The sequence below is a fragment of the Amaranthus tricolor genome, chromosome 2, assembly GCF_026212465.1.
Source record: "Amaranthus tricolor cultivar Red isolate AtriRed21 chromosome 2, ASM2621246v1, whole genome shotgun sequence".
Taxonomy (NCBI): domain Eukaryota; kingdom Viridiplantae; phylum Streptophyta; class Magnoliopsida; order Caryophyllales; family Amaranthaceae; genus Amaranthus; species Amaranthus tricolor.
In genome coordinates this window covers 34,995,211-35,017,414 of record NC_080048.1, presented here as the reverse complement: position 1 = coordinate 35,017,414, position 22,204 = coordinate 34,995,211, and the positions used below count along the sequence as shown (strand labels likewise).

General features: G+C 32.2%; 2 protein-coding genes across 2 annotated transcripts; both read right to left on the bottom strand.

Moving 5' to 3' along the window:
* Nucleotides 1–264: 264 nt before the first annotated feature.
* LOC130806488 (glucan endo-1,3-beta-D-glucosidase-like) lies at nt 265–9,317 on the bottom strand. Its single transcript, XM_057671599.1, has 5 exons — nt 8,852–9,317; nt 6,179–6,534; nt 3,030–3,356; nt 2,076–2,418; nt 265–689 (listed from the first exon to the last, which is right to left on the bottom strand). The coding sequence occupies exons 1-5, from the start codon at nt 9,237–9,239 to the stop codon at nt 541–543; spliced, it is 1,563 nt and encodes a 520-aa protein (XP_057527582.1). The 5' UTR covers nt 9,240–9,317; the 3' UTR covers nt 265–540.
* Nucleotides 9,318–16,834: 7,517 nt separating this feature from the next.
* LOC130806487 (uncharacterized) lies at nt 16,835–21,234 on the bottom strand. The gene is made up of 3 exons (XM_057671598.1): nt 20,960–21,234; nt 20,763–20,881; nt 16,835–17,136 (listed from the first exon to the last, which is right to left on the bottom strand). The coding sequence occupies exons 1-3, from the start codon at nt 21,109–21,111 to the stop codon at nt 17,117–17,119; spliced, it is 291 nt and encodes a 96-aa protein (XP_057527581.1). The 5' UTR covers nt 21,112–21,234; the 3' UTR covers nt 16,835–17,116.
* Nucleotides 21,235–22,204: the final 970 nt, after the last annotated feature.

The window sequence follows — 22,204 nt, the reverse complement described above, 5'->3', positions numbered from 1 at the left end:
TAATTCTAAGTCATAATGAATTTAGTGAGTCTTAACTTTACATGAAATTTATATACGGATCACCATAATTAGAGTCCACATTAATTTTATCCAACTAACAATAGTTTATCTAGTTCAATTTCCACCCTTTCAAGTCACTATTCAATACGTTTAACTTCATATTAATCGAATTACTTACCTATAATTACTTTCGAATTAATGTTCAAATTCAAGAGTCTGATGAAAGATTAAATTTCAATTTAGGTTTATTATGCATACCGGATAACAAAAAGCATCAAAACTTTCATATCCCCAAAAAGTATAGAAATTTTACTACATACAACTTTCATACAAAACTCATAAATATTCATGTTTACAACTCTATATACTCAATTTTTAGTCTCACGATGAAATCCATCTCCTCCCACATTTGCCCGAAAGGCCAAAACTCTTCTCTAATGCATATGTGGGGGTCAACGAATTACTGCAGGACGCAAGACGGTGGCGGAGAAAGAGAGGACGAGCCACACTCCAGTAAACGAGAGAAGAGAGCTTTACGAATCAAGGGAGAAAGATGAAACATATACACCACAACCAAGACCAATGCATACCAAAATCAACTCTTGGGCTAGTAGAGCTATCTTTTTTCACACCAACTCCTATAGATAGTCTTGTATTCCCATCACCTGGAAATACACATGAACCATAGCCTACAAAAGTTTTACAAAAGGTATTAATCAAGTGAGTAAAATAGAATCTAAAAGAATCATATATTATCGGGTTAAATGTTCACTCATCGCCTTGCCAATGTTCTCAACCTAAAATCCGTTGCTAAGATTTTTTTGAAATCCTCCTCGACAAAGTGTTTGAGATCCATCACTAGAAAAGTGTCGCAAATACGAATGTTAGGATGTGTATATCTTAAATACGCAAATATAGCGAAATATTTTGATCGAGCTTTTTTTATAAGTGCGATCCATATAGGGGTAAACTACAGCGAAAAAAGATCTCGAGGTATGGCAATGTAGGGTATACATATCTAGACAAATGAACCATATGTGCCAAAAAGAAACAAAGAGTAAAGGTTGGTGGTCACATGTTAAGCTAAGATTTTAAAAGATATTTGGCACAATGGGCTAATGATTTGATATAAGAAATTTAGAATGTGGTCACAAAAGTTGATGGTGATAGATGCATGATATATAGAGTATGTATTCAGCTAACAAAGACTTGTTTTCTCATATGAATATATAATTTGAAAAAGTGAAGAAAAATGGCTTCAATCAAAAAATTATAGAACACTTTAGTTAGCGTTAAAAACCCAAATTTGGAATTTTGATACGAAATTTGTTTCATCAAACTCACTAAGTTAGTTAGCTTCAATCTTTTGGGATTATGGTTCTACCACTGTAAATTCATCAAGTGTTAAGTTTTACAAATAAGTTTTACATTACATAACGACCGTTGTATAACAGATTTTGAGCTTACAAACCATAAAACGCTGATACGTTTAATTTGATTTGAATCTTGGAGTAACAACCATTATACATGGTTATTATAACATATTAACCATCATTATATTTATTGAAAATGTATTCTAAGTTCCAAAAGGTCTATTATAAGTTCTTATTTAAATATATATTTTCTAGACAGCTAAAATTCCTACGATAAAATGAATTTAATTCAAGTTAAAAATTCACATTCCGATGCCCGCAAAACGAGTCATAACACGGCAAGGTAGGTACTGCGTCCGTCAAACATGAAGACATCCATGAGTTTTATTGTATGATGTGAAGGTACTATGTTCTAAAATTGTTATAATTTTTTTATATTTTTGTGGTTATTTTGTATATATATTTGTATTGAATTTTTTCTGTACATACTAGTACTTTTTGCTTTCATGGACTTTTTTCTTGGATCTGCATTGTAAGAAGTTACCAACCACAAAAACTTACTATTTAGAAAAGAATTACATCGAAACTCTTGAAAATTTGGTAAAATTTTGAGTGGATGAGAAAATTTTATCAGAGAATAGCATATGAATGGTAGATAAATTTTCAAAAGCTTTTTGTATGATGAACTATAATAAAACTTACTAGGATTAGTGGAAGTAAGTGTTGCTGTCTGTGTGAAATCACAGCTACCAGGAGTCCTGCCAACCGCCTGATAATAGAGATTCATAGCATAAGCAGCATGAGAAGACACTGTGTTGGGGTCAAAACAGGGCCCACCAGCTTGAATTTTACTGCAGTCGATTCCTTGACCACAAGCATAGTCTAGATTGGCCTGCAACTGAGCATCTGAAACGCCTTGCTTTGGCACACACCATGTTCCTGAAGGTTTTGGAGAAGGCGTCACACCTGGTGTGGTCGAGGGAGCAGATGGGGTAGTTGGTGTTGAGGGAGTCAACGGGCTTTTCGATGGCGTTGTTGATGGGGCCTAAAAATTTAAACAATAACTAACATTACGCCCGATAATAAAATGTTGTTATACCGACATGTTCGCATATTTTGGGGAAAAACAAGAGTTCGAGGGTCAGATGCACGCAACCTTATCCTGATAAGTGATAATAACATGAGGTTGTTTCTGATTGACCCCTGGCAGTGACTAGCAAACATCATGTGCATATCTACCAGTTATTGTAATCAACAGGTTACAACTTATTGTAAAGACATACATCTTATTTTGTGCCCAAGTCACTTGAAGTATAGTTGGCCGGTGTGGTAGAAAACATTCCTTTACTCAACACAAACTAATGTTTCAACCTAACCTCAAAAGCCAAACATAACTTGACGAAAGTACACAAGCATCTCATTCACATTGTAACACCCCCAATGCCATTAAATGGCTCCAACGCATCTAGGCAAGGTTTGGGAGGAAGGGTTGGTGCATAGTCTTAACCTTGTTGGTGATAACAAATAGGTTGTTTCTAATTGACCTTTGACTCGTTGATATAAGTGACAAATCTGACAAAAGTGATGTATATGTATATCATAGCTGAGCATCATAACAATAGATAAAGAAGGGGGGGGGAGGGGGAGTTGATTTACCGGACTACTCTTCTTGGATAGACCAACATCATATGTCATCGACAAGTCAGGCTTAAAAAGGCCAAATGATCTTTCAGAAGTTGGACCGGGCTTCAAATCCTCGTCGTAAAGAGCAAAAATATATGTATCTACTGATTTCCCGGGCATCAATGGCGTCCCCACCATGGATCTAAGGTGTGAAATCAGGCCTCCATTATAAGCCTTTGCATTTTCCACGCTAGGACCAACTTCATTGCTGTCCCCACGATACGGCCACCCAGTCTCAGCCACCACTATCTCTATGTCCTTGTATCCCATGGCATTAAGGGCAGAACGCACTGCATCAACCTGAAATCTCAGCTGCTCAGCCAAAAAAACACTAGGAATACTACTTGGATCATAACATTTCAGCCAGAATTCCCTAATTGTTTTTTTAATCAGTGGATATTACGGATTAATGCAATTGGAAATCAAAAATCAAGAAATAAAAGGTAATAAGCATAACATTTTTTTCAAACAAATTACAGCTGATTTGACATACTGTTTACACCTTTTTCCCCCCTAATGGCCCATGGAGTAGGACAAAAAGAAAATGTGGGTCTGAGTTAATTGCACTGACCCACTTAACCAACCTGTCATCGAGCATCAATGTTAAAAAGGGTATATAATTTTCCATTCCCCAATCAATAATGAGGCAAGAAAGACAAGGAAGTCACTCTCATGGTTGCTCACACAAGAAGTCATGCATAAAATTATATCAGTAGGGTTAGTGGAGCATAACGGAGAGCGGTTTAATAAGGTAAGTTGGACGCTCATCTCTGCAAGTGTACTAAACCAGCCCAGCAACCATTTTTCTTTGTGATATGTTAGACATTTCAATATTAATAGGTTTTTTTATCATATGACTCATGCCATAGCATTGGCAGGCCCGAGCCTTGATTCTCCCCTGTATAGGAAGAGAAATATTGGTATTGAGACAACCAAAACAATGAACTATAATCATGCCAGAGGGAAGTTTGTGAAGAAGTTCAAGGATCCAAATGTAAGAAATATAACTTAAACCCAATTCGAAATAAAGGGAGATACATAAAGCTACATCCATTACATTCCATATAAACGAGGAATTTGTTCATTTCAGGATTAATTATATGTATTTGATTATTACAATTAATTATCACGTAATTGCTATATTATTCAAGAAATATAGCTTAAATCAAAAGGGCAGTTTGGTGCACAAAGTTTCGCCGAATGGTGAGGGCCCTAAAAAAGTGTGGCAAAAGTAAATTAAAAGAGCAATTTGGCATACAAAGCGTCCCTCATGGCAAGGGCCCGGGAAAGAGACTACCAAAACTAAATAAAAACTCCAAATTCCTCTATGTTAGGTATATTGAAACAATTTGACACATAAATATAGTTATTATAGGTTGTTCATCCCAGCCATAGACCATCATAACTAATTTGATTACACAAATTATCTTCTATTTCTACATATCTTGTTGCAAGGTTTTGGACATATGTCATGTGCAAGGTGTCTGGCCACATTTAAATTAAGGGGCTCAATATTTGTTTATTTATTCTTTAGTATTTTACCACTAATTTTTATTGAGGCAGTCTCACCGTGAGACTACTTCAAATGGGCCAGCGTCAACTATTTAAAAAAATTGTTTCTTGTATAAGTGCGAATTCATATTTCATTGTTTTTTTTAATGTTTTTTTACTAATGGGCTACTTGTATGGGCCTGTCTCACGGTAAGACGATCTCATACAAGACTTGATGTTAATTTACTTGTTTTTAGGCTCTAAAATTTTTGAAAAATGTAAAATAAACTGGACCTAAAAAAATCATAGTGTATTTTTACTTTTCCCCTTGCAATACCTGTCACATTTCCATTTGTTCTAGATTAAGCTCATCTAAAGAAACTTGACTTGTATGATACTTATAAGTCATAAGTCAACTACAATACTAATCAAACATTATGAATATGACTGGTGTAGAAAAATGAATTGATTTGAGTCATTCTTAATCTAGATTGGTCTAAAAGTTTGTTGACTCTTGTCATTAACCTACCTAACCCAATTATGGAATCCCGATCCTTAAAGTTCGCCACCCCTTTTCATTTTTTCGCCACCCCCTCTAAAATTACGTATTTGCCCCTGTAGTTTAAAAAATTACAAAAATGCCACTCCTTACAAATTTCTTATTTATAATAATAATAATAATAATAATAATAATAATAATAATAAAAACAACAATAATAAAATTAAATAATAATAATAAATAAAATTAATAATAATAATAACAGTAATAATAATAATAATAATAACAATAATAATAATAATAATAATAAAAACAACAATAATAAAATTAAATAATAATAATTATTATTCAAAAAAAAAAAAAAAAGTTGAGTCGCCCAAAATTGGGCGACTGAACCATGGTCGAGTCGCCCAAATTTGGGCGACTGGACCATGGTTTTGGGCGACTCAATTTTTTTTTTTTTTTTTTTTCTTTTTGGAAAATAATAATAATAATAATAATAATATTAACACTAATAATAATAATTTATAGATTAATGTGGTTTATTAGCTCAGTTGGTTAGAGCGTTGTATTATTAACGTGAAGGTCACAGGTTCGAGACCTGCACAAGCCATTATTTAATAATTATTAATTTTTTATTATATTATTATTAGTATTAATATTATTATTATTATTATTATTATTATTATTATTATTATTATTTTCCAAAAAGAAAAAAAAAAAAAAAATTTGAGTCGCCCAAAATTGGGCGACTGGACCATGGTTCAGTCGCCCAGATCTGGGCGACTCGACCATGGTTTAGTCGCCCAATTTTGGGCGACTCAACTTTTTTTTTTTTTTTTTTAATAATAATTATTATTATTTAATTTTATTATTGTTGTTTTTATTATTATTATTATTATAAATAAAAAATTTGAAATGAGTGGCAAAATTGTAATTTTCAAAAAATCAGGGACAAATTCGTAATTTCATTTGGAGGGGGGTGGCGAAAAAATAAAAAGGGTGGCGAAGTTTAGCAACACGCTTATGGAATAATAGAAGCATCTAAGTCACAAGTCCATGAAATATAGTAATAAAATACCAAAAAAGAGACATAACAAAAGAACATTGTTTTTTTATATTTCCAGCTCACCTGGGCATCAAACATGTTCATGTACTTGATGTTTGTTCCTGAATCAACCCGACCCGCGTTAGGCTGAAATAGGCAAAAAGCAAGAGTTTCAGGCCTCGGGTCGCTTTGGTAAGCGAAAAACGGGTATGGGTTAATGGTCAAAGGAGAACCATTTTGTCTTTGGAAATCAAGTAATTGTTTCATAATGTCTGTATATGCAGAATTGAATGCCCCAGATGATGGCGGGTCGGATTGACCCAAAACAGCCATAGAATGGACCGTTGAGACAGCAATCTTTCCTTTCAGTTGTGCAGCGTTTAGAGCATTTTGGATATTTTGCATTGCTGGCAATAACTGAGATATCAAATTCTGGTCCCCTGCATATTACAATTGGTCATCAATAAATACAATAATACTTCACTTTCAGCGGCAAGCTCAAAGGCACAGTACAATATTTTTTACTTTCAAATTAGCCCCTTTTTGAATGAATTTAGGAAAAGGTATTTTGTTTGTTTTTTCTAACTTTTAGCGTTTTAGTTCGTTAAATAGTAAAAAAAAAACATTTGGTGAATTTAAAGTCAGTTGATTGCAAAAAGCTTTTCATAAGTACATTTTTAGCTTTTTAACTTAATTTTGCTCTAATAAATAACTAATAACTAACAATTAATTTTTATCAAATTAGTATCATATAATACTTTCATTTGATTAACTAGGGTGATAACACTGGTCAAGGAGTCCCTCTGTTTTCATATGTTTTTCTCAAATAAAATTTACGAATTTTAATGTCAAACTTTGACTATATCGATCTATATAAAAAAAATATATTTATATAGAATCTTAATAAATTCGTTTCAATATATAGTTTTTAAATATTAACTTTTTAGAATTTTTAAAAACTTTATTATTTGAGTTTGAAGTTTACATTGTGATCAGCACAAAAAGTAAATGAAAAAAAACAAATAAAAACAGAAAGATTAAGACTAAGACTTTTACTACACAAAATTTCCAAGAACCACAAATTGTAAATCCACTCGAAGTTTGGAATATAAGTTTGACCCCACTCTTAACAATTTCCAAGATCCACCCATAACTTCTTAATTTTAATACACAAAATTTATGGACTAGGGGCCTCACCTAAAAGTTAGTGACATTTCTATGAAAAACTCTCTATCAACTTTAGACAATATTTAAGAAATGGAAAACAGTGGGTAAAAAAATATTATTTTTTTATAATTCGATATTTTGGTGAGCTTGTGTGCACCAACTATTAGGGGTCCAAATGTTAACGATCATGAAAATCTCCGGTGATTATAATGGGACTCGAATATTTAACTTTTAGGATATAATTCAAAAATTACCTCTCTAGGTTAAAATGTGATTTATAATTAGTGAAAAAATATAGATAATACTAAAATAAATTAAATATGTAAATGGAAATATAACAATTTTAAATAGACCAAAATAAAAAATATTGTAAAATCGAAACCAATGAGCACAATATTTCCCTATCAAATTTAAACAATCAGAAATAGTACTAACTTTTCAATCACATCTACTATAATAATAGTAAGATTCTATTCCAAGTTGAGACCTTTCTTCCTTCTTTACTTTTTATGTTCTTTCCTTCTCACTTTTCATATTATTAAGACTAATACTTAATTAAATCACAGAACATGTTATCTTTATACTTTTACCACACAAGTTTGGTTTAATTTAAGCATCAAGAAATAACATAACCCTTTTAGATTAGGGAAATTGTAAAAAAATACATAAAATTAACATTTGCATAAGGTTTGAACATGATTATAACAATGAGTGAGTTTTTTTATCAAATATATCTAATATCGGGTTTAATTAATGAATGATGGGTTAATATATTTTAGAGAGCAATATTTGATTTATTAGACAATTTCCGTTTTACATTATCAAATTATATTCCTTTTGGTTGAATAGGAATAAATAGATTATCAATTTATTAGAGACAATTTCCGAGTTTTTTTGTTTTATTTACCGCAGTGGACAAAATTAATTTTTATTCACGCCGTAATTTTAAGCTTTTGACTTAATTTGATAGATAAAAGATTGAGATTTTTATTAAATTTAATCGTAATAACATTTTCATAAAAACAAACATCATTACGGGAAACATTTTTTTAAATAGTTTAAATTGGACAGTTAAAATCGTGACAGAGCTCAAAAAGAATTAGGGAAAAACTTAATGTTTTGTCTAATATATTTATCTTACACACTGAAAAATTGAAAACTCAATATTACCACATTAAATTTCAAAAAAAACAAAAATTCTACATTAAACAAATGTGATACTTAAGAGTAAATAAGCAAAAACAAGTAAACAACCTGTTATTTACAAAAACAAGGAAAAGAAATTACTGCAATATACTTATATTAATTAAAAGTCAAATAATTTAAGCATGAGTTTTTAAAAATTCTAAAAAATTAATATTTAGAAAGTATATCGCCCAAGGTGAATATATTTTGATATACATTAATGAGAAATGATAATCTATCACTAAAATTTATTAATTTTATTTGAGAAAATCATATAAAAACGAAGGAAATATGAAATAGTACTCCTAGTATTAATAAAATCAAATAAAATCTTATCTAATCGGTGAATAGTGCATTAAAAAAAGGTAAAAATGATGTGAATAAGAGGGAGTAGAAAAGACGAACCAGAAAGAACAACCTCATTACCAACAGTAATAAGAATAATGTTGCTAGCAGGATAATAAGCCAACACGTTTGAGTTAACCCACTGAGTAGCATGACCCGGATCGGAAGCAAGAGCCGGTATATCACCATTAGAAGCACCAATAACAATGGATATTCCAGTATTAGCGAGTGCCTTTATGATTGCAGGGTCCGCTCCGTACAATCTGATCTTTGAAAACGACAGCGTTTTGAGTAGATTAGCGGTGGCGTCTGGCGGTGGGAGATTATCGGCCACTTCGCCGTAATTAACACCTAGAAATGACTGAGAATTTGATTTGGAAATTAAACAGACGAAGAGAGAGAAAATTGAAAGGAAATGAATTTGAGGAAGAAGATTAATTATTTCCATGGTTTGGTTTTTTTATTTTTGGGGTTTTTTTTTTGTTGATTTTTATTTTTTTACATTTGTGTTTGAATGTTAGAAGTAAAATGGTAAGTAATAGGTATATATAGGTACCTTCTACCTTGTTTTGGAGTACCCGTTACGCTCTAATATTATCTTTTGATAAAACGGTCACAATTAGAAATGTATTTTCTCCGTTCTATTATATGTCCCATTTACTTGGGCACGGTTATTAAGGATGGTGTGAAGTCCATTAAAACGGGTAAGTAGTAAAGGGTAAGTAGCGAAGGGTAGTTGGATAAGTAAGGTATATGGGGGTATATTCGTAATTACTTGCGTGAACTAAGGATATTTAGGTAAAAAAATATTGACAAAAATATAAATAGGACAACTAAAAAGACTTTGCCAAATAAGAAAATGGGACAACTAAATTGGTTCGGAGGGAGTTTTTTCTTTGTTTCTTTATGAAATTCCCATAAGGAATGTTCATAGAAATTAAGAAAAATAGAATCATTAAAATAGTAATTATATTATTTTATTGAATAATAAATTTAATTGAGAAAAAGTGGGGCCCCTAAACATTAAAAAAATATTAAAGAAAGTTAGTAGAAAATATATGAAGACTACAAATAATAAAAAAAAAATATGTTTATAAAGTTAGTGAAAAATATATGGGGACCGTAAGAAATATAAAAATATTAAAATAAAGTTAGTCAAAGATATGTTGAGACCATATGCATTATTAAAATATTAAATGAAGATAAATAAGGTTGTTTTTATCCAAAACTTGTAATACAAATAGAAAAATACACGCCAAAACAGCATATGGGAACCTCTATAAGGGACGGAGGAAATACTATTATTTTTAACTTTTTACACAATCTAATGTGTTATTTTTTTTAATATTGAGTCATCTAATGTGCTATTTTGATCATTTATATATTAAATTATGAATATTTAAAAATTATGAATATTTATGTTGATTAAGAGGGAACAACATATTATTATTTTTTCAATTAAATATACTTCTAAGAATATATAAATGTAATTTATTATGTAAAATATATAAATTAACTCAAATAGTATTTGCTATGTTATTGTAAAAGAAATTAAATACTCCATCTGTCTGACATGGATTAAATCAGAAAGAATAATACTCTGACCCTTTAATTTTGCATTAAAGAGAAATAGTGTTATTTAAAAAAAAATGGATATTGATAAAAGATGAAAACATAGAATAAATTGTGTGAATAGAACTAAAAGAGAGTTAAAATGTATATATGAAATCAAAAGAAAGTGGTGGACTATTATCTGAAAATAAATATGATTCAAAATGAGTAATACAGACCAAAATAACAATTGATGCAAATGAGTAAGGCGAAGGGAATAGTAATTTTTAAGAAATGTATGAGAAATTATAAAAGTACCACATTAAATAAAGATGAAAAATGAATTGTGTGAATGATATCAAAAAATTGTTTAAATATGCAGTTGAAATCAAAAAACATAGTGAGATTAATTTCCACATAAAAAAATAATGCAAAATAAGTTGAATAGCTCAAAATGAAAAGTTACGCAAATTAAATGCACAAGTAGTACTACTTTATTATTGCACGTAGGTCCTATCATAATTTTACCATAAATTTACATAAAGCCTAATTAAAGATTAAAGAGCTTTTGATTTTTGCAAAAAAAAAAAAAAACCACATCAATATAATAATTTTTAGGCTCTTCCAACATCCTCTAAAACTCTAAAATTCTCCAATTTCACAAAAAAAAATAAAAAATTAAAATACACATTTTTTGTCATAATTTAATTCTATCATTTATAACAACTTTATATTTCAATGGCAACGTCTTCTTGACTTGGTAGCTCTTCGACAAACAATTCTAATAATCATTTAAGTGGCAAGACTCGATATTATTGGCTTATTGACTAGGATGCTTTGACCATGTTATTGGTAAATTAGGTATATTGAATAATGTAAATCAAGACGTTCAAAATACATCTAATGACCCGATATTTACACAACCTTGTAACCAATCCGACTTCATAATAAATTAAAATTATGTAAAAATCAATGTGAATACAAAACTTAATTTTGAACCGACCCAAAAATTTGACCCGATATCAACCAAATAACCTGAATGAAACAATGATTATCCCATTGGGCTTGGTACGCAAATTGTATCCACCTGAAAGCTAAGACTTGAAACAATGGGAAAAGAACAAGAATGAATGCATAAACGATCAAACATAGAGAACTCATGGTTAAGAGTATCAAATTGAGAAAATTTGAAAAAAATAAGATCATTTAACAACTTAATTTCAAAAATAAGCTTCGTGAAAACTTAATTCCCAAAATAAGCGTTAGTACATCCAAATCTAACCTCGGAGTAAATCGCTGTTACTAACAGCGAAAGACAAAAAAAATAATAAATAAAATAAAAGGCATAAGTCGCTGTTACTAACAATGACTTATGGCTGTTATAATTTTCCAGATTCCTTCTCCCTCATTTCACTTCACGAGTATTTGTACCACTAATTAGTTCTGTCATCTTCCTACATCGACCTAAGGTACTTTTTTTTGTGTTTTTTTTCATTTTTAAAAAATTAGGGTTTATTGAATGTTAATCAACTTTCACATTAATGTAGGTTCATAAACTTGCAATTTACTAATTCTTGTTGATCTACAGCTTATTGAGGTACGTTATAAATTTTTCATTTGGTGTTGATTTTAAAATGTATGTCATGTATAGTGGTCATTTACACTTAAACTCTACGAATATGTCGAATCTAGTTGTTATTTACCTTGATCTTCATAATTAAAAGTTTGTTCGTGAATTCGTTGTTGAATTTAAAATGTATAGTGGTCATATATTTATGAACCTGATGGTGATGTTGATTTTGTATGTATTGTTGTAGAAATGGATTCATTTCGTGTGATTGTTGTATGCTTTTGGAATGGTTCAATTCGATCAACTAGTAACAATGTTAAGTATGTTGGGGGAAGACGTAAACTGTTTGCATGCAACTCATATATGGATTTGAATGAATTTAAACATATTATATGCTCTAAGATTGGCATTGACACTACAAGAAGTACTGTTAATTTAAGTTTTAAGTACAATCTGAGTGGAGATTTGTTAGCTTTTCCAGTTGAGGATGAGGAGGCTATAGATGCAATGTGGGAGTATTCAAGGTCTACCCCTACTCATTCTTTAGAGTTATATGTAGAAGAGGTACCCCTAGGGAATGAAGATATCAATGTTGTGGAAACAAATGCATTCATAAATATAACTTCTTCTGCTCCTTCTCATACGCCCTTCTCTACCCAAAAAACCCAAAATCCCTTTATGCCATCTTCCTCTTATCCTTTTAATGAACCCAATTAACTTCAATTTCAAGTCACAAATGATGATACTTTAACTTAGAAGATACAAATGAGTCGTGGGGTGATGTTAATAGTGAGAGTAATGAATTCATAGAAGCTCCTTCTGAGGACAATGTGGGAGTTGACGAGGAGGCTCTAGCTAATGACATGAGCTTAGGCAACATTCCAACAATCATTGCTCCTACACCCTATGCACTGGTTCCCCCTCTAAATGAACACATTGAGGACAACTCTTGGAGGTCTTGGGATTATGATACAACCTACACCGATGAAGGAGAGTTTCAAAAGGGTATGATGTTTGATAACAAGGATCCCTTGTTGGACGCTATTAGATTGTATCATATTCGTAGGAACGTTGAGTATCGAACTGAGACTTCAAATGAAACTGTGCTCACCTTAAAGTGTAAGAGAGGGTGTGGTTGGAGGCTTAGGGCTAGGAAGAGCTCCTATTCGCCATCATGGGAGATTGTTACGTATAAAGGGAAGCATGAGGGTTGTGTATTAAGTACTGAAAATGTGTCAGCTGGGCACATTTATTTGACATCTTCTGTGATTAACAATCTTATTAGAAATTGTGTTGCTCAAGACCCATCAATTAAGATCTCTGTTGTGTGTCAAATGGTGAAAGACCAATTTGGTGTCGAAGTGACCTATAAGCAAGCATGGTGTGCTAAACAGCAAGCTCTTCTCTCCATCTATGGTACATGGGAAGATTCTTATCCTCTTCTTCCACGCTTTTTTGAAGGCACTGCAAGTTTCAAACCCCGAGACTGTAGTTGAGTGGTTCTTTAAGGAAGATAATGATGTTGGTGTGTACGTCCGTCCTAGTATTAGAACTTTCCAACGCGTGTTCTGGGCTTTCCAACCTAGTATTGAGGGATTCAAGTATTGCAAACCCCTTATTACCATTGACGAAACACATTTGTATGGTAAGTATCGCCATACGTTGTTAACTGCGATTGCCCAAGATGGGAACAAGGGAATCTTCCCGCTTGCCTTTGCTTTGGTCGAGAAAGAATGCATAGCCGCGTGGTCTTTGTTTATGGCGTGTGTGCGTAAGCATGTGATGCATAGTCCAGGGTTATGTGTTATTTCCGATAGACATGCGGGCATTCTAGCAACCATGGAGGAGCCGGAATGGCAACCTCCGAACGCCCATCATAGATCTTGCTTGCGGCATTTGTTAAGTAACTTCAACCGTCAAATGGGTAATGTGAAGTTGAAGAAGATGTATTGACGGACTGCAGAGCAAAGACAATCACATAAGGTCATCGAGGGATTGAAGGCCATTGGTGTTGCTAACCAAGAGGCTCTTTTTTGGATTGATCAAGTTGGTGATATGTGTAAATGGTCAATATGTCATGATGGAGGATATAGGTATGGTGTTACTAATACCAACTTAGCCGAAGTGTTCAATAACGTGATGAAGGGTGTACGTTTCTTGCCCATAACTACTCTTGTGGAGTTCACCTTCTATCGTGTTAATGATTATTTCGTTAAAAGACGGGAGATTGCCCAAGGCATACTACTAGGGACGCAGTTTCAACACTTCATTTCGGAAGTGACTGCGCCCGACACTACTATGTACGAGTACAGGTCATCTTTTCATCATGCCGACGTTCATCTTGAGGAGGTTGACTTAACGTGCCCGGACTACGGTGCTGGGTCCTCACAGGGTGCCACATCATCACAGTATCAATCACCTCCCTTACCCGAGCGTCATGCGACGGCCTCTTACTATCGTAGGAGCCGTCGTAAACCGTCACAGTTAGATAGGGTACAGGAGGAGGATTAACATTAGAATACTGTTTGTATATATTGAACATTTGTACATACTTAATATTTGTAACATTTGGTCTTTTGTGTATAAATTGTAACATATATGTAGATGTATATATTTTTATCGTATTATCACACGTTTATTATGAATGAAATGATGTTAAGTACTCAGACTTTTCGGCGATAAATCATTCCCCCAAGAATGCAGTATGACTTTAATCAAAAACAAACAAACAATCATATTCAAATAGGGAAAATGCTATCGAAAATTCAACACAATTTCATTCATGTTCAACGAATACATATTAAATTACATAGTTCATTCGTTAAGTTAAACTACCGTCGCTAACTAAAATGGCTTTTTCAACTTTCTTATAATCCTTTCAGTCTCTTCTTTCCTATGTGTCATATTATCTATTTGTCTCTTTAGATTAAATACCTCATCTTTAAGTTCTTGTTTTTCCTTTTCAAGCCATATTATTAAGTCTCTCTGCCATTTGGTACCCTCCGGAGCAATCCATCTAAAGTATGTGCATCCTAATCCTTCAACCAAGTAGAAAGGGCAAGCAACAAAATCACGCCCTGGATCGAAGTCGCTCGAATCTGTATCAATCTCAACTTCATAACCACAATCACAAAGCTCTTCAATACAATACTCCTTTGACATCTACGGAATACATATAATATAGTAACGTAAGTGAACTTTCAAAAATAATATTAACATTTATAAATTGAGAGTAAAACTAACATAATACCTTATGTTACCTTTAAAAATTGATTCAATAGAACAAGAATGATGTAGATTGGATATAATGAAATAGGGAAATGATAGAGTTATTTATAGAACATCATTACAACGACTATTTTTCAAGTTCGTAACAGCTATTATTCTAATTAACAACGGCTAGTTTAATTCGTACCAAAAAATAAATAAATAAATAAAAGGCATAAGTCGATGTAAGTAACAATGACTTATGCCTTTTATTTTTATTTTTATTTTTTTGGTCTTTTGCTGTTAGTAACAGCGATTTACTCCGAGGCTAGGTTTGGATGTATGGACGCTTATTTTGGGAATTAAGTTTTCACGAAGCTTATTTTTGGAATTAAGTTGTTAAATGATCTTATTTTTTTCAAATTTTCCAAAATTGACGCCATTTAGAGTAAACAGCCCAAAAGCCTAACGGCCCGTTTAGTAGGTGGTGTTAAACGGTGATAATGAAAATGAAAACTAGAGTAATTTTGGTTGAAAAATCTCTTGCTATGTTGATGGTGATGCTTGTCTAACTTTAATCATCTCATTCCAATGTATTGGCATTGGGAGATGTGGTATTAGTTGGAAATGAAAATTTGTAAACAAAATAATTTTTTTGAATCAAAGTTTCGTAGGAAATAATAAGCAGAATATTTAGGAAATAATAGGCAGAATATTTTGATTCTAATGTTCTTTTATTCTAGAATATTATTTTAAGTGTTTAGGAAGTTAAGATATTTATATTATTTAGTTTTCATATTGTAATTTCTATCTTTTATATTAATAGGAGGCATTTGCCTCTCTTTGATGAATGAGAATGAAAACCAAATGATTTTAAACTTAAACCTAAACCAAATTGTTATTAATTTCTTCATAAAGTGTTATTAATTTCTTCAAGTTTTATTACCATGGGAATGACATGGAATTAACAAAATTTTATACTATAAATCATTGCTATAATCACTATTTAGTACCACTAAGCAAACGGGCTGTAAGGATATCACCAGTACAACCATACTTTTGCCTATAGCTCTACGAAATCTGAATGGGGGCGTAGCATTTGTTATAGATTATAACTATTCAGACGCATAAACCAATTGTCTTCGTAGACATTCAAAATTACTTGATAAAATACGAATCATTTTCAAGAATCACTCTTCACAATGCAGTACGGACCACATTTATCCCAATCTTCAAAGTGCATATGCTTTCATATCCCCTCCTAGAACCAATAAACGACACAAAAGATTCAACAAAGTGCACATAACTCGTGAAACCTAATGATACAAGATGAAAATAAAATTTCATAGACGGAACGAGTGTTGAATTCAGCGTATATGAATTGTTCATTCCCTTGGGTATACACTAAGGGGCTGTTTCGTCTGCTAAAATTTCAAGTAAGAAACTAAAACAAAATAACAAATACCATTTCCACTTGTTTGTTTAATATGAAAAGTAAGATAATTTGTTATCATGGGGTATTTGAATCCATTACATTGTTACTACTCATTAACCAGTGGAAACAAAAATACTTCATCTTCATTATTTGAAAAAAATTGAGATCACTACACTCATCCAATTAATTTGTGGACAAAGCTTGTAGGAGTAACTTGTTTCTATTACTTAGACTAAAACCAAACAACTTATTGATGTAATGGTAACTATTTCCATTTCCATATCTTATTTGTTACCAATCTCTTTCCATTTCATGGCAAATACCAAACAACCCCTAAATCTTACTCTCGAGTTCAGTACACGGCTGAGAATATGACCTACTTAGGCCCATCAAAATGAAGACAAACAATACATATGCTTCATGTCTCAAAATGCTTAGGAAAATAAAATAAGAACTAGTCGACTCAAGGAACAAATTTAAAGTGCCACAAGGCCATTCTTGTTTTATGACAACTTTCAAACACCTATCAGGTAATTGTCCCATAAAGATGAGGCAGAGGTCGTCAGAAAGGCAAAGCAAATCCTATAGCAACAAAAAATGAACAAAGTCAGAGCGCTGAAGAGCAATTATCCAACAGAACACACAAATCACAATAGCATCAATGGATGAAATATAAGAACTATTATGCTAGCTAGACAATTGGTTTACAAGTCCAAATATATTAAACAAAAAAATCATTTGTTTTCTTTGTACTTTTTCATATAAAACATAAATACTATGTTTGAATGATATTTTTAGACAGAAGGGAAAGGAAGTAGAAGGGAAATTTATGTGTTTTTTGTCCAAATCTTTCCAATTTGAAAGGATTTGTTTGGCTTAATGTGAAAGAGTGCTTCCTTCCAGTCACCCTTCCATTTATCTCCCTTCCTCTGTTGGTATCCGAATGAGAGAAATACAATCCTTCTATTTTCCTCTCCTTTCTTTTCTTTTATTTCTTCTTATCGAAACATAGTGTAAGTGTGTCTCTTCAGCTAGAATCTCATTATAATCAAGATTGTATGGGCAAGTGTCATGTTCCTTCTTTTGTAAGTCATGAAACACTTGGCAGTCATTAACTCCTTTTTAGTTAAACATTAAAAACTCACTAACAAGGATACGGTTGCAAACATCTAACGCACCAAACCTCGCTCTACGTGGAAGCCACTTAATGGCATTGGGTATTGTAATATAATGTAACATTGAGACAAATCAAAGAAGATCACATTTGACTATATTTTAACTTAAAAATTAAGAATAAAAATTAAACTAAGAGAGATTGGCGAATGGTATAAAAAACAAATGGACCGTTTGATTAGAATCAGAGGGAGTAAAACTTAAGAAGTCCAATTACTGATACAGATTTCACATAATAGTCCTAACCTACATTTGTCTATAACAGAAATCTTTTTCTTTATCCAAGATTCTAAAAATGGTAGAGAATGGGTGAAGAAAAAAGCAACAATGGCAAAATCAATATAATAAAGAAGACAAGGAGAAGAGATGGGTAATGAAGAAGATAAGGGTAATTTAGTCAATTCATTAAAATGGTTTTTTAAAGTGAATTTATACGATGTGTCACTTTGTGCATATGCTACAAAACTTAATATTACACTATGGACAAGACTTGAAAAGTGCTACCATTCGCGTTTCGCTAGAGTCGAATGCTACCATTTGAAATATCCCTTTATTTTATGATATGATAGATGTATTTGTTATACATGTGTTTTTTTCTTCCTCACTCACATTAAGCATGATGGTTCACCAAGTTACAATTGTCAGAAAACAGCAGAGCTTAGCAGGTGATTAAAAAGATTCAAGAACATTGTTTACAGCTGGTGTCAACGTGGCGGCATTTACTAGTAATCTTAATGGTACATATTATTTCCTTCCTATAATCACGTAGCTTGTTTTGTATAAATAGGGTTAGCCAGTCTTGTGTATTTCCCCTGCACTTAAATTCTAAGGTTTCAAAAAGCCTCAGTCCGATCTTCTCCAATTATTATAGTGCTCATTGGAGAAGGCTAGTACACTTTGGTGTTCTGGCATTCGTTAGCTTCAAGATTTCCAATACTTAATTCACAAAACTGGTTTTCATGATGTTAAATCAATCTGCATTCTGCACCAGCACCACTTTGCTACCCATCATCAGCCTTGCATTAGCATTGTACATGGAAAATTGAAGTTCATAGCTAAATACATGACCAACTTTTTTGCTACTCAAGTTAGTCAATTTAAGTAAACTCCAACACTAGTTAGACCTTCAGACTTTACACAATTTGCTACAATAAATTAGTGATATAGCTGTATAAGAAGTCCAGATTTAAGCCACCGGTAAATTCAAAAAGCACGCCATAGGATTTCTGCACTCAGGAGATCGATTGGGGGCTTATACTATTGTATTCACATACCAAATGTAAAACAAGAATCAAAACACAATGTCAAAGTCTTCCAAGTTCCACCAAAGAAAAGTTAAAGCAATGGCACAAGAATCTCCTAAATTACATGGACACCAACTTTTTTAGAAAACGTATCTTGCAAACTTTGAGAATCAATCTACTTTATCCATAATAAGGAGGTTCGTTTCTTATAAAAAGAAAACAAACATAGACTTAATCACCCATTACCCAATTGCCTACCAAAAGTCGATTACCCACCCAGCAGCATAACACAAATCAACTTTAAAAAATCCTAGATTGCTTGTATTAGACTATGTAGTCAACTATTTGCAAAGATACTGACTACTATGTTCTAGAAAATTAGATAAATTTGCCTTTTCAACTTTAAAACTTTTGTTGGAAGTTGAAAGTGAATAGGGGAAAATACAAAAAACAAACAAACTAGAAGAGTGTGTGATTTTGAGATGAGATGAGATGAGAGAATTTGGTCTCATTTCCAAATTTAAAAATACAGCAAAATGATTAGAAGTTAGAACATCCCAAAATGGAGGAAAATTAGTGGGACACTGGAGATAGCACCGAAACAATTTGTAAATAGTGATTTTAGCCTTATACAATCTCATTAAATAGGAAATTCTTATTTCCATTCATTTCTTTAATTTATCATTCTGTCATGAAGAGCTGGGAAGGGGTATTAGAGGAATTAAGTATTAAACAATACTTAGAGATTAGTTGAGTTGGGGGAATAAAACGTAGAGGTAATTAGTATAAATAGAGGGGACAGGGAAGGGATTTAGGCATTCATTGGGTAATAATTTTAAGAGGAGTTTAATACTCATTAGGAGAGAACAAGCTTCTCGAATGCTTGTATACTATTCTTTGTAATTGTTCTTTGTTTACATTCAATCTTTCGTTATACATTTACATTTTACCTACAAATTGTTACATTCCTATACATTTTGCTTTATCAATTGAAATCTCATCTCTATGGCTAAGCTAGTCTATGACACATTCCTCACTCAACTCAAATAAAAATGACATGACACCATTATATTGTCCTTTTAGATCTTGAATAATCACACTCACACTAACTCATGCACAAACCCGCAAAAGTGGTGCTAACCAAAGGTGGCCTTGACTTCCCTAAAAGTTTGAGGTATTTTGATATATTAATAGCTTAGAAGTTAAGATTTGGAGACAAATGTCTTCTTTCTTCTAGCTCAACGGTTCAAATCACCCAAAACCAATTTTTACTTAAGAATTTTTTCAACAATTCCTTTCTCCAATAATGGGTACAATAAACTTTTATGGATCCCCCGCCAAATACTATGTTGGGTCCCTGAAACCACCATTGCACCCTCAACCACCAGAATTCACTAACTCCCTTGTAAATTCCAAATTGATAAAAGGGATTTCTGGACAGATTTGGTTTATTTTTGGCCGCTTTTGAGCAATTTCAATTAGTGGCCCTGCTCTCAACGATCCCCAAAATACCTCCCAAACCAAAAACCTAAAGCTAATAAGAGACCAAGTGAACAAATAAACCATATAGGACACACTTTCAGGTTTCAACAAATTTCTTAAGCTAAAAGAAGAATTTAAACAGCAACTCGGAAAACCATAAATATAATTATAGAAAAAAAGATTCCAGCATCTAGCAAATGGGTACCGAGTGTAGAATACAAACAACATTAACATTCTTCAAATCATCAATGGTGAACTTAAATAAATCATTAGTTTAATTGAAATACTCAAAGTCAAGAATGAAATTACCTAAAGAAAGCTGACTCCAGCAGCTAGAATCAAGAGAAAGAATTGACTTAAGCCTAGCAGATGCAATTGCACTATGAAGCGGCTTTTGTGACTCAACCATTCCCAACATTGAAGCCAACCTAAAGAATCCAAAGCGAAATTAAAGAAAGAAAACTATCTACGGAGAAATGTAGCAAAGTAAGATGGAAAACTGGTACCTAGAAGCGGAGGAAATGGCTCTATTTGATGAAGATGAAAATGGGGAAGATATAAGCTTTGAAGCGACATTAATGGAAGATGATGATCTTGATGGAACCGCCATGAATCTAGCTCCGGTTGCAATGGCTGATCTTATTCCCATGGTTGCCATTTTTTTCGTTCAAGTTGAGAAGATAGAGAGAGAAAAAACCCTAATCAATTGGTGAGCCGTGCGAGGTTTTGAATTGCCGGGCAGCCGGGTGTTTGGAGATCGACATTGGAAACGACTAAAGAAGGTGCTACGTCGTTTTGGTAACTTACTCTATATCCGTACAATTACTATTGGTATAATAGATCTGTTCTTTAACGAAGTTCTCATAAATATTGTTTACCTAAATCAAAAAAATAGAATTTTGGGTATACTGTTCTATTGAATAATAAATTTAATGAAAGAAAAGTAAAAACAAGAAGCATTAAAAAATATATAAAAGAAAGTTTTTAGAAAAAATATGATGATCACAACTAATAAAAAAATAGTTTTATAAAGTTAGTGTGAACATATAGGGACAATAAGAAATATTAAAATGTTAAAATAAAGTTAGTGGAAAATATATGGGGACCAAAACTTTATAAAAATATTAAAATGAGAATGAACAAGGTTATATTTGTTCAAAGTTTGTGATATATATAGAAAGATTCTATACAAGAACAACAAATAGAACATCCTTAAATTGTTTATTTGAGTGTTTTCTATTTTGAGTATTTCAAATTTTTTTATTATCGTCATCATAGCCACTATATCCTGTTTTATAACCATGACAAACATAATGATTAAAAATAAACCGCGTAAATATAGATAAAAACAAACACGTACAGATAATAAACAACGCAAGGAAAATAACATACGTTAGTCCACGATTGCACGAAGTCGACATCTCAAACTAGTTTTATCTCTAGTCAAATTCTCAGAGAACAGCAATTCTACCAATCTTGACTTGATCCTCGCACATTTTCTTATATTTACCACGATTTCTCTTTTTATCAACTAAATTATTTTCCGCCTTTCTCACAAGTGCGTTTGTGGTCTTCTTTCTCTCAAAATCGAAATTTTAATCAATATATCAATCTTTTGTGGACGGTATTTGGTAATAAATAAATTAATTTTATATAGTGTTTGGGAACAAGTATTTCATTTCAAATTATGAAATCATAAATGAAGAATTTGAGAATGACAAGGTTTGGGTAGTCATTTTCAAATCCTTAAT

Excerpts from the sequence above, each read along its gene's own strand:
- LOC130806488 (XM_057671599.1), bottom strand. The coding sequence starts at position 9,239 with ATGGAAATAATTAATCTTCTTCCTCAAATTCATTTCCTTTCAATTTTC. Across the intron at positions 2,419-3,029 it reads TATCCAAGAAGAGTAGTCCG|GCCCCATCAACAACGCCATC; the intron begins GTAAATCAACTC and ends TTAAATTTTTAG. Across the intron at positions 690-2,075 it reads ACTTACTTCCACTAATCCTA|GCTATGGTTCATGTGTATTT; the intron begins GTAAGTTTTATT and ends AAACTTTTGTAG.
- LOC130806487 (XM_057671598.1), bottom strand. The coding sequence starts at position 21,111 with ATGGCAACCATGGGAATAAGATCAGCCATTGCAACCGGAGCTAGATTC. Across the intron at positions 20,882-20,959 it reads GCCATTTCCTCCGCTTCTAG|GTTGGCTTCAATGTTGGGAA; the intron begins GTACCAGTTTTC and ends TGGATTCTTTAG. Across the intron at positions 17,137-20,762 it reads CTGGAGTCAGCTTTCTTTAG|GATTTGCTTTGCCTTTCTGA; the intron begins GTAATTTCATTC and ends TTGTTGCTATAG.